The sequence below is a fragment of the Tenrec ecaudatus genome, chromosome 11, assembly GCF_050624435.1.
Source record: "Tenrec ecaudatus isolate mTenEca1 chromosome 11, mTenEca1.hap1, whole genome shotgun sequence".
Lineage (NCBI taxonomy): Eukaryota > Metazoa > Chordata > Mammalia > Afrosoricida > Tenrecidae > Tenrec > Tenrec ecaudatus.
In genome coordinates, this window is record NC_134540.1 from 1,106,421 (window position 1) to 1,121,368 (window position 14,948).

The following is a 14,948-nucleotide window of genomic DNA, read 5'->3' on the forward strand; positions in this document are numbered from 1 at the left end:
GAAGACAAGGGGAAATGAAAAAAAAGATGCAAAAATTGCAAAAGGACGTGGACCCCAAAGCCATTTTCAGTGCCGGTTTGTAAGGTTCCACGAGCGAGCGAGGAAGGTGGACCTCATCCCCACTTAGCGAGGAAGGTGGACCTCATCCCCACTTTCCTTCTGACTGAGTGTGAGCCCCTGGGGGCTGCCAGGGCTGGCGGCACTGGGCTTTCCTTGAAAAAAACGGTAATAGGTCACAAGCACAGAACAGGGCTATGGCTCTGAGAACAGCTCGCTCTGGGAAGGACAAGCTGGAATCCTGCACCCTTAACATCCTCTGAAGGCCCCAGCAGTTTGGTCAGAAATCACCGGGAGATCCCCCATCATTTGGAGTCAAGACTCCCCAAATCTCTCCACAAGGGCAGGGGGAACTGCTGCTCAGTCCTTGAAACGCTGCCCAGGCCCTATGGGAGGGGTGGGAGTGCCACGCGTGTTTCAGAAGGCCCTCACACCAGGACCCAGGGGCCTCACACACCCAAGGAAGCACGCCCTAGCCCTTTCCAGAACTGCAAAGCAGAGGCCAACTATTCCTCTGGGAGACACATAGGGAGAGGGACAAGAGGGATGGAGAGGGAGTGTGTGTGTGGGGGGGGGGGGGGTGGAAGGTGGAGAGGGAGAGAGGTGGAGGGAGGGAAAGAGAGGGAGAGGATGAGAGATCATTACCTGCCTAACTTAAGAACACAAAACCATGCCCACACCTAGAACCATAAGGATGAGGTGGCACCCAGAGCCCAGCGCCAGGCGATGTGGGAGAAGGTCACTTTGCTCCGGTGTAAGAGACCCAGCGGGTGCACTCGCTCTGGGATGCGGGTTGGTGTCCTGGTTTTAGGAGCTCCAGCTGGTGTGCTGATTGGTCCCCGGCTGAGGCTACACCTGTATTTGCATTTCAGTGGGTAACAACAACAACAACAAAGCCAGAGGCAGAGGGGGGGGTGTTGATTTTTGGGCTCCGCCCGCGCTTCCCACTGGGGCCCTTGGCTAGGGGGCTGCTGAGGCCGGCAGGGTGGTCCTCGGGTCTCCAGCTCAGCTCGGCAGCCGGCCGGAAGGCTCCGGACTACCGCAGTCCCTTACCTCTGGGGTGCAGGGCTGCCAGGGTGCGGGGGGGATTAATGGGTTCGAGCTGCAGGCGGCGGCCCTGACGAGCGCGGTGGCGATTGGCCGCCCGCCTGCCTGGCCCTGCCTTTATAATTTGCACACGAGCGCATCTGGGCTCGCCGGCAAAGCCACCTCGGCGTCTCTGACACCTCCACGCGCACGTTGCCCGACCCGCCGGCCAGGCCGGCGCGCACCATGCTGCCGCGGAGGCGCTGACAGGGACGCGCGAGGGGACGCTCCGCCCGGGCGGCGCGCGGCTGGGTGACCCGCGTGCGGAATCCGCCCGGCGTCGTCGTCCGCTCCCGCCGCCGCCCAGGGACCGGCCCGAGTGAGCGCCCGGCCGGCCCGCGGAGAGGCAGCGGCCGCGGGCTGCGGCCCGGCGCCGAGCTCGCAGGCAGGCGGGGGTCGCGCCGCCCAGAGACCCGGGCCGAGCGGCGCGCTCGCGGCGGCCCCGTCCTCCTCCGAAGTTGGCTCCCGCGCTGGCAGCCGCGTTGGATCCCACGGCCTACTGCGAGACTCCGGTCTACAACCCGGATCTCTGCCCCAACATGATCGCGGCGCAGGCCAAGCTGGTCTACCACCTCAACAAGTACTACAACGAGAAGTGCCAGGCGCGCAAGGCGGCCATCGCCAAGACCATCCGCGAGGTCTGCAAGGTGGTCTCCGACGTGCTCAAGGAGGTGGAGGTGCAGGAGCCCCGCTTCATCAGCTCGCTCAACGAGATGGACAACCGCTACGAGGGCCTGGAGGTCGTGTCCCCCACGGAGTTCGAGGTGGTGCTCTACCTCAACCAGATGGGCGTCTTCAACTTCGTGGACGACGGCTCGCTGCCCGGCTGCGCCGTGCTCAAGCTCAGCGACGGGCGCAAGCGGAGCATGTCGCTCTGGGTGGAGTTCATCACCGCCTCCGGCTACCTCTCGGCGCGCAAGATCCGCTCGCGCTTCCAGACGCTGGTGGCCCAGGCCGTGGACAAGTGCAGCTACCGGGACGTGGTGAAGATGGTAGCGGACACCAGCGAAGTGAAACTGCGCATCCGCGACCGCTACGTGGTGCAGATCACGCCCGCCTTCAAGTGCACCGGCATCTGGCCGCGCAGCGCTGCCCACTGGCCGCTGCCGCACATTCCCTGGCCCGGCCCCAACCGAGTGGCGGAGGTCAAGGCCGAGGGCTTCAACCTCCTGTCCAAGGAGTGCCACTCGCTGGCCGGCAAGCAGAGCTCGGCCGAGAGCGACGCCTGGGTGCTGCAGTTCGCCGAGGCCGAGAACAGGCTGCAGATGGGCGGCTGCCGCAAGAAGTGTCTGTCCATCCTCAAGACGCTGCGGGACCGCCACCTGGAGCTGCCGGGCCAGCCGCTCAACAACTACCACATGAAGACGCTGGTCTCCTACGAGTGCGAGAAGCACCCGCGCGAGGCCGACTGGGACGAGTCCTGCCTGGGGGACCGGCTCAACGGCATCCTCCTGCAGCTCATCTCCTGCCTGCAGTGCCGCCGCTGTCCCCACTACTTCCTCCCCAATCTCGACCTCTTCCAGGGCAAGCCCCACTCGGCGCTGGAGAACGCCGCCAAGCAGACGTGGCGCCTGGCCCGCGAGATCCTCACCAACCCCAAGAGTCTGGAGAAACTTTAGGGGCCCTCGCCTCCGCCCCCCAGCCCTAGTGGCTCCACTGAACGCGAGGCCTCTCCCCAACGCAATGATCGCGTGGGTGCCACCCCAGCGACTCAGGGGGCACCACCGGCGGGGAGCCCTCTCCCTGCCAGGGAGAGCGGCCCCAGCCCACAGAATTACAGGACTCTGCCACCGCCAGCACCGCTGCTGACTCCCCGGCTCCCGCGAGGGCCTGGCCTCACACGCGCCCACCCCCGTCTCTGCCAGACCAGCGGGGGTTCTCGGAGGGTGAAGGTGGTCCTGCAGCCCAAGGTCCAGCGGACTGCGCCAGCACCCCGTGGGTGTCCGGCCGGAGGAACACATCCTGTATATTCCGGTTTGTAACAAATATCTATCGTGAGCGCTTCTCTTGTCTCTGAACGTGTGGCTGTTGGTGTTTTGTGATTTGGTGAACTAGAGTTCAATATTGCCCTGTCGGGACCCCATCTCCAGGAACAAAGAGGCCCTCCCTATAAAGGCTCGTTTGCTGCCCTTCGTTGGTACTTTGGTATTTTTATCCGTGTGTGTGGACACAAGAAAAGTTTACATTTTTTGTTTGTTTTGAATCTTACTGCTTGTGCTATTTCTAACATTCCATGAATATACTTGAAATGCTATTTAAATATATTCAAAGAAAATTTTGAATTCAGCTTATATGATAATGCTTGAATATCTGAATTATATATTTGAAAACATGCACTTGAAATACACTGGAGAATTACTTTTGTGATTGAGATTTTCATTTCTGTTGCTGGTTTTTAATTTAATTCCAAGTTAATAAATGAAGTGAAATCGCCGTGGCTCCGGTCTCCCTGTAAGTGTTTTTCTCTCCCTCTATCAAAGATGGACGGCTTCCGTCTGCACCCGCCCGGGCCCACTGGAGAAGTAGACCTATGGGATTGTTAAAACCTGAAAACCCTCACCTAATGTACTGGGGAGGGACTCTGGAGAGAGAGAGGGAGCCCTACTCAGTGAGTGCCTGCTTTGGAGGCCTGGCCTCATCCGCAGACTGACCCACTCCTCCTGGGCCATTCCTGCAAGTTACTTCTGAAGCTGGGCCAGGCTCTCTCCAGCTCCAGTGGGGTGGCTGAGTTACTAAGCAGCCGGACTCTCAGAGAAGATCCACCAAGTGCAGGGGAAGTTCCCCAGTCTTTCTGAGGGTTGCAGGCAGTGAGACAGGCATTTAGTGTAGTCTGGACCTAGGGGCACAGTGTGCACCCCCAGCCCTCTCCCTCCACTCCTCACTCTCTTTATCAGAGCACCTTTTCCATGTGAGCAAGGAGCACCCCAGGGGCCAGTCTGAGGGGTGGGAGTGTAGGGTGGCTGATTCTGTGGGGGCTTTCGCCCCCAGGCCCTGAAGGGCTTCACCTGGGAGGTGGTTTGAAAGTCTCAGATACAGCCCACCCCCTCTCTACCGAAAAGAAACCGAGTGGCCCCATTCTGAATCTGGATTTGGAAGAAACCTGTCTGGTTATTGTGGAGAAACGCAGGCACCTGAGGGAGGACAATCTTTGCCAAATGAACATGACAGAGTCTCCAGGTGACCAATCCTGCTGGGCTGCTCAGCCCAGGGAGGAAGCGCCCAGTGAAAGTTCCAGGGCTTCGGGAGGAACGCACAGTTAAAGCGAGCTAGCTAGCTGGTGGTGGTGGCTGAGGGCATGTGCTGGAGGGGCTCCCTCACAACGGGGTCCTGCAGAGGGGCAGGGTGTGTTTTAGGAACCACAGCAGGCACCTGTAGGGCCAGATGGCCTGTATGTGCTACTCTTGACCCACTGAAATTCATGTGTCCGGTCAACTGGTTTCTCCTGCCCTGAAATCCACATGCAAAGCTCATGCTTAGTCCAGGAGATGAAAACTGGATTTAATAATGGAGATAAATTTCTATTGAGATGACTCCCTTCCCTCTCCAACTTCTTTATAAGTTCTCAAGGAAAAATAATTCAAGTGGTGATCTCCTGGGGAAGCAGAGGGGGGCACTAAATGCTCCCTTCCCAGAGAGTCTAGAGGCTGCCCTGGGGGAGTGGGGGGTGGGGGGTGGGTGGTGGGTGCTGAGCACAATTGGCCCAACAAGCAGATCTGCCGAAACCAGCACAAAGTCACCTGGATCCCAGCTGAAGCTGGGGCACTGCAAGCCCCTCATAATCCTCATCAAGCATCTGTAGCCCCGGGGAGAGAGGGTGCTTGATTTCCTCCATTGGTGGCTGGGACCCTCCCCCAGGACCACCTCAGACACTCAAGAAATGAGACCCACTTTCCACCACAGAGGCTGGCAATGCAGGACCCAGTTCCTTCACTCACTTTTGGGTCGATCTTCTTGAAGGCTGCATCCTCCTCATCAACCTCGAAGTAGATCTCCGTGGTGGTAATGGACAGTGTCCCCTTGGCCACCACCACGGGAGCGATGAGCTGTGCCTGGGTGCTCAGGACCACGGGGCCTGCAAGACAAAGGTGGGGTCAGACAGCCCTGGGGAGCTACCACTAAGGAACCCCCATAGGTGCAGGACCCAGTCCCTAAGGCCTGGATTGCCACAAGACATCCCTGGCTTTCAGGGGAGGTTGGTGGCAGGGAGGGACAGACAGCCTGGAAGCCCAAGGTCCCTTCAGCTGCAATGCTTCAGCAGGGCACCAGTGAGACGAGAGGGAACCTGGACCTCAACACTGGAATCCCAGTTAGCAGAGGTTCTGGCCCACAGGGCACTGAGCTGAATTTCACAGGACACTGCCTTCCTCCCACAGGGCAGCAGGGCCCTGAAGTTCCCCAAGGGGAGCAGGCCTTGCGCAGTCTGTCTTCACCCATGGGGAGAGCAGGTGTGGGCACTGAGCCCGGCAGAAGTACGGAGTGCACAGCTTTCAAGAGGCTGAGCTGATGGACCAACAAGAAACTGGGTGCTGACTTCCAGGGCTCCCGCCCCCCAGCACTCCTCTCTGGGAGATGTGGGAACCCTGTACTCATGTCTGAGAATGGGGGCTCAGGTGGAGAGCTGCACTGCCCTGAAGCAGCAGCCTGCCCCCCCCCCATCCGTTCTCCATAACCAGGGCACACTGGGCTCCTGTCCCCCAGGCATCCACCAGTCCCCCATCAGGACTGCAAGAGTCTTTGCAAAGGCCCAGTCCCCAGCAGGGGGAGGGGCTGCACATGGGGAGGCTTTGAGAAGGGCTGGCTGGCTGGCTAGCTCTGGAGGCCCGCGTGGGACTGAAGGACCAGTGGCTTCATAGGCCGCACACCCAAGGCAGCCTGGACCCCGCTTAGGGCCAGGCCTGGGGAAGGAGCACAAGCAGGAACCCAGGCCAGGTTCCCCTTGGCGCGGGGCAGGCAGCGGCCGGGAAGCGCCACTTTAAAGGGCCATCCATCTTAATCTAGCTGGCTCTGGTAATGACGCAGGACTCTTGTCCGATTACAAGTGGGTTTGGGTTTCTATTCCCCAGGCCCTCCTTTGTGTTTGTGGGAGGGTCTGCGCGAGCCTGCGGCGCCCCCTCCCAACCCCCTGGCGCAGGCCGGTTCCAGCCACTGCTCTTTAACCCTTCAGACCCCAGCGCTGCTCCTGGAGAGCCAGGGGTAGGTGGGTGGGGGTGTCAGTGGCAGCTGCAGCGGCAGCTCCAGCCTCCCTGGGGCGGGCTCCCCACTGGGAAGTTCTGCTCCAGTAAGGGGACAGGAAGGGGCACTGCATGAAACGTGGAGATTCAACCCAACAATTCACTGGGGAATGTTGAAAGGAAAAAAACTTGACACTTTATCGAAAGCAGAGGATGCTTGTCCCCAGTTCCTGAACTTTTTAATGGAAAGCACATTTTCTCCACCCAATTATCTGCCCTTCAGAAGGGGGCCCTGCCTGGCTCTGCACCCCGCCCCCAGTGTCACTGCAGAGGGTCCACACTTTCTGGGGGATTCTGAAAAGGGGATATGGATGCCAGAGTTGGTCCTCCTTTCCACCAGCCCCACCAGACTTGGCCAGGCCTAGCAGTCAGTCCTCTCCAATTACAGCAACCAATCCTGCTGCCCCGCTGCTTAAGGAGGACCTGGCCCTTTTGTTGCTGCCGGTGTGGATCAAACCTGCCTCAGAGAGGCCCCTGGATAACCCAGCACAACCCCCTGAGAAGGGTTAGGTTTAATCTCCTCTGGGTTTTGGGACCTGATATTAAAATGTTTACACAAGGCGGGATCTCACAGCCCAGGGTCCTCCTTAGGGAGTGCAGGAGCCTGGGGGACTTTTCTCCAGAAGGGCAGCTAACCAGAGGCTCCTCCTGCTTCAGGGCCCCTTTGTGGCTGTTGGTGGGGAAGACTGAATCTGCCCCTGCATTTGGGGTAGTAGTTGGGGCACGGTTACCATGGAAGGTGAATGCATGCTGCTTCCTCCTCTCCTCTGTGCCTACAAGTGAGAGGAATGGTGAACCGATGGATGGGCAGCCGGGCAGGAGCTTCTCCCAGGGGGCACTTGGTCTCACACTGGCCTGTGAAACCCCACACGGAGAGTGGCCACAGACAGCACCGCATAGCATGCTGAAGGCTCTGCTTGTGAGCAGAGCGGCTGCTTTCCTGGCACTGCCTGGCCCTGGCTCGGCTGAGAGCAGAGAGGACTCTCCTCCGCGGCCCTTCACTGCTCCTTTCAGGTCTGCAGTAGGACAGGGTCCAAACCCATTCCTGCAAAGGGGTGCCCTGAACTACGGGGACCTCAGGTCTGTGGAGACAGCGAGCCCCACCTGGACCTGGAGTGGAAGGTACCTGTGTGCTCTACACTTGAGACAGGGACGACTCATTACATACATTCAGGAATAGACTGTTTTTAAAACGCTGTGGGCTGGGGCTGGGGCAGTTCTGCGGAGAGGCACACTTGCCTTGTGCAGATCTGAGTAGCCCCCAAAGCTCTCCATGTGTCCAGCTGGCCAGGAGCCCACCCATCCTGCGTCTTGGGCTGCGGAGGGGCCCACCAGACCTCTGCGAAGCTGAGCAGAGTGGGCTTGCTCTTCGACGGAGGAAGAGAACGGCCGGGACCCCAGGATGTGGAGGTGGGGGCCCTGGCAGGGCAGGGCCACTGCGTGACTGCGTGTGCAATCTCAGCCACGGGCCTGCGTGGCAGAGGAGGGTCTGGTATTGTGGTGCCATGCAAAGTGGCCTTATTTTTGTCCATCTGGAGAGGCCAGTGGGAGGCTGCGGAGCACCCAGGCCAGCTGCAGTGTCAGGCCGGCCCCCACAAGTCGGAGCAGCTTGGGCTCTTCTCAGGTGGCAGGAGTGAACAGCTTTGGGCAGAGATTAATAACATCCCAGTGATTAAAAGGCCATTATGGCGATTCAATGGAGAAACCGTGTTAAGCCCCCTTGTAAATTCCAATATACTATTATTACACCAAAGCCCAGCCAGGAATACGTATGGGGCCAAAGAGCTAAAACCTAATTAGGATTGGCAGTGTTATAATTATATGATGATGCTCAATGAGCAAAACACGATACTTAAGTGTCCGTGGAAGGATAGTGCCTGTTAGAACAGACGTTTCCTAAACGTAGCCAGAGCTTTTTTAAAAGCAGGTCGCAACAGCCTCCACTGTACGCTGGCCTCATGTCCTAGACTTGTTTGTGGATAACAGGCATTGAGGAATCTTGGTAAAATTATGAAGCTGAAAATCCTGACATTGTTGATAAGAAATAAAATCAAGCCAGAATGTTTCATGGTTAGCAGAAACGGACAATGATGTAAGTAAAAATAAGGGAGTACATTGTACAAAGAATTCAGATGGTGTGCCAACATGTGCCAACCCTGCTCTAAAGAGCCCGTTGGGCACTGGGGGGTGGTGGTGGAGCTAACAGCAAGGTCTGTCTGAGGGTGGAGATAAAGCAGTCTGCTTGCAGAGCCCTGGGCTCAGGGCCTTATCTTATGTCAACTCCAGCATGATCTTCCCGTACACCTCGGAGCCCACTCGGATATGGTGAAGAGGGGCTAGCAGGTAAGCAACTAGATCACTGGGTAGTTCACAGGGTCACACCTGGGAAGAAGGGAGTGGCTTCCACAACGACACTGCTCACAGCCTGGCTGTGCGGCCTCCATTTCCCAAAGGAGAGAAGCTGGCCTCTGTAGGCTCTGGAGAAGCCCACACCACCAGGAAGGGCAGAGACAGGACTCAAACTTGGTAATCCGACGCAAAAGCCAGGGTACAGCCCTGGTGGCTCAGTGCATTGGGCTGCTCATCACAAGGTCAGCAGTTTGAAACCACCCATCATTCCGAGGGGGAAAGATGATGCTGCCTGCTCCTGTAACCCTCTGCAGCCTTGGCACCACTGGGCAGTTCTACCCTGGGCTACAGGGTCGCTGTGAGTCAGCATCAACACACTGCACACCACCCTCTGTCAGGAGAGGACAGAAACTCCCGCCGACATTCTCAGAAGATTGATCTTCTCCAGGCATCACGGGGTCATCCCCCCGCCCCCGTGGGGAGGGAGTTGTGAGGGGTGGGGAGGACTCAGAGACAGGAGGGGACGGGCATGTCCAGCTGAGGATGGAAGGAGAGCAAATGCAGACTCTAGCCCAGAGGGTCCCTAACAGAGCTGGCCCCGGCCCACTTTCAGGAAGCATGTCCTCAGCGCCCTCCCAACAGTGGCGGTTCCACGTGGACTTCAGCCCACCGAGGACTAGAGTGCAGGGCACCATCACCCGCGTGGGGACACACTGCTGTCCGTCTGGCAGAGACGGGAGTGGGAGATGGAAGGCAGAATCCTGAGGTTCGAGAGCCAAAGGATCGCTGCTGTGACCCCGATGGACGGATGGATGAACGGACAGCAGGGACCACAGAACAGACAAACACTGCCTGGGCGGGGCCTCCTGGCTGGGAACCCTCTGCTCCAGCTCAAGGGGATTTAGCCTTTCGGGGGTGGCAAGCAAACAGAGAGTTCTCTGAGATTCACATGGCCCGTCTGCTCCCCATGCTGGGGAAGGAGGGTCCTCGCGGCCTGCCGCACCCCCATCCTCCACAGCCACCATCCCTGCATCTACCATGGTGCTCACTTGCTTCCTCTCTAGCTCCTGGGCCTGCCGGTCCCCGCTGCCCACTGCTGGTCTTTGTCCTCCTCTGACTCTGGGAACCTAGACGCAGTGTCCACCCTCTGGCCTCCCCCTCCACGCCTACTCTGCCAACGGGTTTTGGGGGGCTACACAGTCAGGAACACCCATCCATTAGAAAACATGCGACCTTTCCTGAAACCTGATTTCTAAACACCTTTAACGACCACCCCCAGCCCCTCTCAAAAACGATCTGCGTTGGCAAATCCTGGCCCAGAGCCTCTTGGCTTGTGGACTGCCTTGCCATCCCCAGCCCTGGCCTGGGCTTCCCTCAGGGGGGCTGGAGGGGTCTCTATCTCTGGCTCCCTTCCAGTCCTCATTGTTCTGCAGGGGAGCGATGTAAAGGGGAGACTGCTTTCCCCTCTGTAGACCTTTCCTCTCCTTGGGTGAAGCCCCTTGATTGATAAACTCCACACCCACCTCAGTTCTCAAATTTCAAGTCTGTACATCCTTTAGAGCATTTTACATCCTCTTCCTGCAAAGGCTCTCTCTCCATCCCTCTCCCCTCTAAGTTCCTGCAACGCCAGATTCCTGAATGCAGTAAACAGCACTGATGCAGCTTTTCCCTAAGGAGCCCTTGGCTTGCTGTCAGAGTGAGTGGTTCAAACCTAGCAGCCCCTCCCCCGGGGAGACCTGGGTGCCCTGTACAGCTTCACAGGCCTGCAGACCCCTCCCGGGCTGCTAGTGGTCAGCACCCGCCCAGTGGCCCTGCATTTGGTTTGTTCTGACCTGATAGCCCTTCTCCTAGGCCCTCTTGGGCCCACTCCTACAGCTCGCTCACCAGCAGGAAGGGCGCAGTGAGTGAGGAAGGTGCTCCCACCCTCACGGTGGGCCGAGGGACCCGTTTTATGCTGCTATGGTTCTCAGCAGTTTGTTTCAGTTTCTTTCTCAGACATAATAACAGAGATAACACCCTGGAATATGAACATTTAGACTCGGTGCCTCCTCACAGAGGCAGGCTGCCTCAGCTTTCTCACCCAGAGTAGCTGGTGGGTGCCAACCAGTGACCTGCTGGTTATCAGCCAGATGCCAACCCACAGCCAGGCCCTCTGCACAGGGCCATGAGTGGAACTCTGACAATTCCAAATACAGAGATGAAGCAAGAGCAAAACACAAACCGAAACTAAAACCCAAAAGTGCGTCAGTTGCAACCAGCCCTGTGCTGCCACCCTGGTCCTCTGTGGGGCTCCAAGAGCCCCACAAAGGGCAGCTCACCCTTCAAAGAACTGTTAAAAACAGACAAAAGCTGTTCTCTAGGGTTTGGATTGAGGCTGAAGTCCTCTTCCTGTGCATGACGTTGACCTGGTTGGGTCTGCAGGACCCCTGTCCTGTGATTTGACAGCTGGAACCCCGGTGCGTTAGGGGAAAGAGCAAGGTCGCAGATGGCGGGAAGCGCTGCAGGTCTTCCAAAGGACTGAACTGCAGCCTCTGCAGAAGCGGTGAAACGCGGGCGAAAATGCCAGCCATTCAATGACCTGTACAGTTCGGCTGTAAGCAGCTTTCTAGAAAGGAGCTGGAAATCGAACTGGTTTGGAGTTCGCAACAAACGGGCTGGCCGGCGACGGCTGTGCTGTGAATTCCGAGGAGTCTGCGTCTGAAGCGGGATGGGACCCCTGTGGGCTGAGTCTGACCGGTGGAGTCACTTCTCATTCAAAGAGGGGGTAACAGACTCCTGAAAAAACTCACAAGGCTTTTCCGACATCAAATAGCTTTGACTAAACAGCGTTTTGATGAGTTAAGTGTGAGTGAGCTGGGGACATATGGGTTACATTTTCCTTGAAATACACATGGGCTTAAACACTAAGGGGAGAAAACGGGAGTAAAATGCTTTTAGAGAATCCGGAGTGCTGTAAACGGTGCCCCCGCCACCGCGCCCACGGGACAGATAGTGGCTCCGGTGCTGGCGGCTCCCTTGGTCTGGGAAAGGGACCCTCATCCAGTGTGAGCTAAGTCGAGACAGAGAGAGCCCCGTGGCACAGTGACTAAGATGCTCCACTGCTAAGCCAAGGTCAGTCGGCCTCAGGAGCCCCAGCTGCTCCAAGGGAGAGGGAGAGAGGGAGGGAGATGCTGCCGTCCCTGCCCGACCCCTTTGTTCAGCCTCGGAGGCCCTGGGGGCAGTGTGCTCTGTCACATGGGGTCTGTGTGCCCCTGCACATGCTCTGGCCACCACGGCACGCCATCTTTAGAGCAACGGCTCCGCCACTTACTAGATTTCCCCAGCACCTTGAGCGCTTCCTTCTGCCTGTGGGCACACGGGATAGGAAGTGAGACGCATGTTCTCCAGGTGTGCATGATCCAGCTGCCTGGCCGTCAGCGCATACCAGGTCCCGCATGTAGCACGTCGCAGGAGGGGCTGTGACTGCCTGATCAACGGACCGGGAGCAGGAGTCCTGCCAATGCCCTGCCATCCCCCTGGGAGAGCAGGAGCGGCCAGCCTGCAGCGCAGATCTGCGCCTGCTTTCCGTTGCATTCTTGAAGGAAGTGGCTTTGAGTCAGTCGAGCACATAAAACCGCTCCTGACCAGGCGGGATCGAGAGGGCTCCCAGGCTGGTCCACGCTGGCAGAGGCTTTCACCAGCCTTCAGGTCATGCACATCCTTTCCTCTGAGTTTCAGGTTCTTGAGCCTGGCAAGCATGTGTGCATGTGTGTGCAAGGGAAGAGAGACTGACCACTTCAACACACGCACACACCCACCCACACAGAGAGGGGACTTGAGAAAGATTGTGAGTTTTGGAAGCCCACTCTCCATCTGCCCATCTTCCCTGGGCTGCTAGTCTGACGGCTTTGTCCAGGTGGCCTGGAGGAGTCGTGGGGTGCTGTGTGGCTGCCAACCACCAAGTGGGCAGTTCAAAACGAGCATCGGTGCAGCAGGAGGAAAGGGAGGCTGCCTTCCCCCAGGAGTTAAGAGACACGGGTATGGAGGAGCAGGGCACACTAAGTCAGGGCGATTCAACACAGCCAAGCCAAACCAACAAGCTGATGCACAGCCTCCCACAGGACAGGGTGGCACAACCCCCGTGGGGTGCCAAGACAGACTCTATGGGAGCAGGAGCCTGGCGGTTCCAAACTGCTGCCCAATGGCCAGCAGGCAGCCCGTGGCTCTGGGACATCTTTTCCTCGTGACACAGAAAATCACTCCCTGATCAAGAGCAGCAGCGGGACCCCGACATCACACACACGGAAAGGACCCACATGACACTCAGTTCAAAGGACATAATTGGCAGGAGTTGAAATAAAACCACCGTTCTATGGATATTCAGCTATTCGTATTGTGAATTGAGAAACCGTTTGAAAGATCTAATTAGCAAGTTTGTTTCGCTCTCGGAAAAGAAGCGTTGTGCTGCTCGCGGGCCGCACGCGCTGTGTTCAGTCCTGTAGAAGTGCCTCCTGCTCATCCTTCCCCTGCAGACCTCGCCTGGGCGGGGGCGGGCGCGGTAGCACACTTGCTTGCTTCCCTTGGGGCTTCCAGGAACAGGATTCGGGGTTGCTGCCCCTGCGGGACTGACAGTCTAACCGCGTTGGGAACGCACACGGGAATATATCTAAGATGAAGAACGGTGTTCCGTGTCTCACAGACAGTCTAATAACATGTGATAGGGGGGCTCCACAGTAAAAAAGACAGAAGAAGACGTGTGGGGAGGACGTGGGGAGCCAGGCGTGTCGCACAGCACGTGCGGGAATGTGGAGTGACGCACTCACAGCAGGGAGAGCTCAGAGTGGCCATGCGACCCAGCGACTCTGCTCCCAGCAGCCCGGCTCTTCTCAGCCAGCAGGGGCAGGAGAGATGGCCAGAGAGTCCGTGGGCGCAGCCAGAGGAAAGGAAAGCTACAGCACGGGTGGACCTTGGGGATTGCCACACTGGGTATAAGCAACCAGGCATCCAGGACCACGTGGCCCATGGAGCAGGAAACCCACGTGCACAGGGCGTGGGGTAGTGTTTGATCAGGGTGTGGAGCAGGGTTGATGTGCTGGGCAGCTAACTAGAGGGTCAGCGGTTCAAAACCGCCCGTTGCTTTGCTGAGAAAGTGCAGGTTTCCTGCCTTGGTGACAGGGGCATGCTGGCCGTCCTGAGTCAGAGGGCTCCTTGGCAGGGCGTGAGGGGGAGGGGGGCCCTCGCCCTGTGGGGGAGTGTGGGGGTCCCCGGGTATGAACATCTGACTTACGGAAAAAGCCTGCTGGCCCTTTAACGCAGAGCTTCCAGCCAGTCAGTCTTGGCTATCAGTGTCAAGCTGAAGTGGAAACAGACCCTAGTTTCTAGAAATTGGGTGAATCATTGTGGTAACTGGAATGGTGGAAGTCCTGAAGTGGGAGGTTTAGAAGAGTTGCCGTGGGCCCTTTCAGGAGTCTGATGGGAGAATGGGTTGGTGGCAGGACACATCACAAGCGGTGGGCGCCATCTGAGTGAGGCAAGGTCCTCTCAGAAGCCTGCTTTAATGTTATGCAAATGATGGTGCTATCACACAACACTGTGGCATCACCATGAAACCAGGAGATCATATAGCACTAAAATTATACAACATTGTGACATCAAAACAACACTGTGGAACCACAGCAGCACTGTAACATCGTAGAAAAACTGCAGCAACACTGTGCCATCACACTGGGATGGTGACACCAAACTAAGTCTGTGATATCACGCTCACATTGTGACGTCACACCAACATGGTGACATCACACCAGCACTGTGGCATCACGCCAGCACTGACATCTCAACACTGGGACAGCTCAGTAATGCTATGCCCTCACACTCATATTGTGACATCACTCCCACACTGGCTTCACAATCCCACTGTGATATCACACACACACACCACGACATGACAGCAATACCGTAATATCCTATCAACACTATGACAGCACAGGAACACTGTGACAGCAAACCAAAACAGTGACATTACACTAATACTGCAACTAACACTGGCTTCACACCATCGTGACATCACACGAACACCAGGACATTACAGGACCACTACGACATCAAACAAAATCACAAACACGAACACGGCGTCACCATAGCAATCCTGTGACATCACATTAATACTGCAGCATTGTTCTAACAGCGTGACATCACACTGAATGGCGACGTCACCCTAACACTGCGACATCATCATAAGAGTGACAG

General features: G+C 57.5%; 2 protein-coding genes across 6 annotated transcripts in view; one reads left to right on the top strand and one right to left on the bottom strand.

The window, feature by feature from the left end:
- Positions 1-14,948, bottom strand: part of NBEA (neurobeachin) — a 514,531-nt gene that overhangs the window by 137,323 nt on the left and 362,260 nt on the right. For all 5 annotated transcript variants that reach the window (XM_075562753.1, XM_075562752.1, XM_075562751.1 and 2 more), the window contains one exon: positions 5,079-5,215. In XM_075562753.1, the coding sequence (XP_075418868.1) occupies positions 5,079-5,215 (137 nt within the window). The remainder of the gene's footprint in view (positions 1-5,078; positions 5,216-14,948) is intronic.
- On the top strand, positions 1,683-2,790 carry MAB21L1 (mab-21 like 1). Its single transcript, XM_075563574.1, has one exon. The coding sequence runs from the start codon at positions 1,683-1,685 to the stop codon at positions 2,760-2,762; it is 1,080 nt and encodes a 359-aa protein (XP_075419689.1). The 3' UTR covers positions 2,763-2,790.

What these genes read in the sequence shown, in the direction of transcription:
- MAB21L1 (XM_075563574.1), top strand. Translation starts at nt 1,683, where the DNA reads ATGATCGCGGCGCAGGCCAAGCTGGTCTACCACCTCAACAAGTACTAC.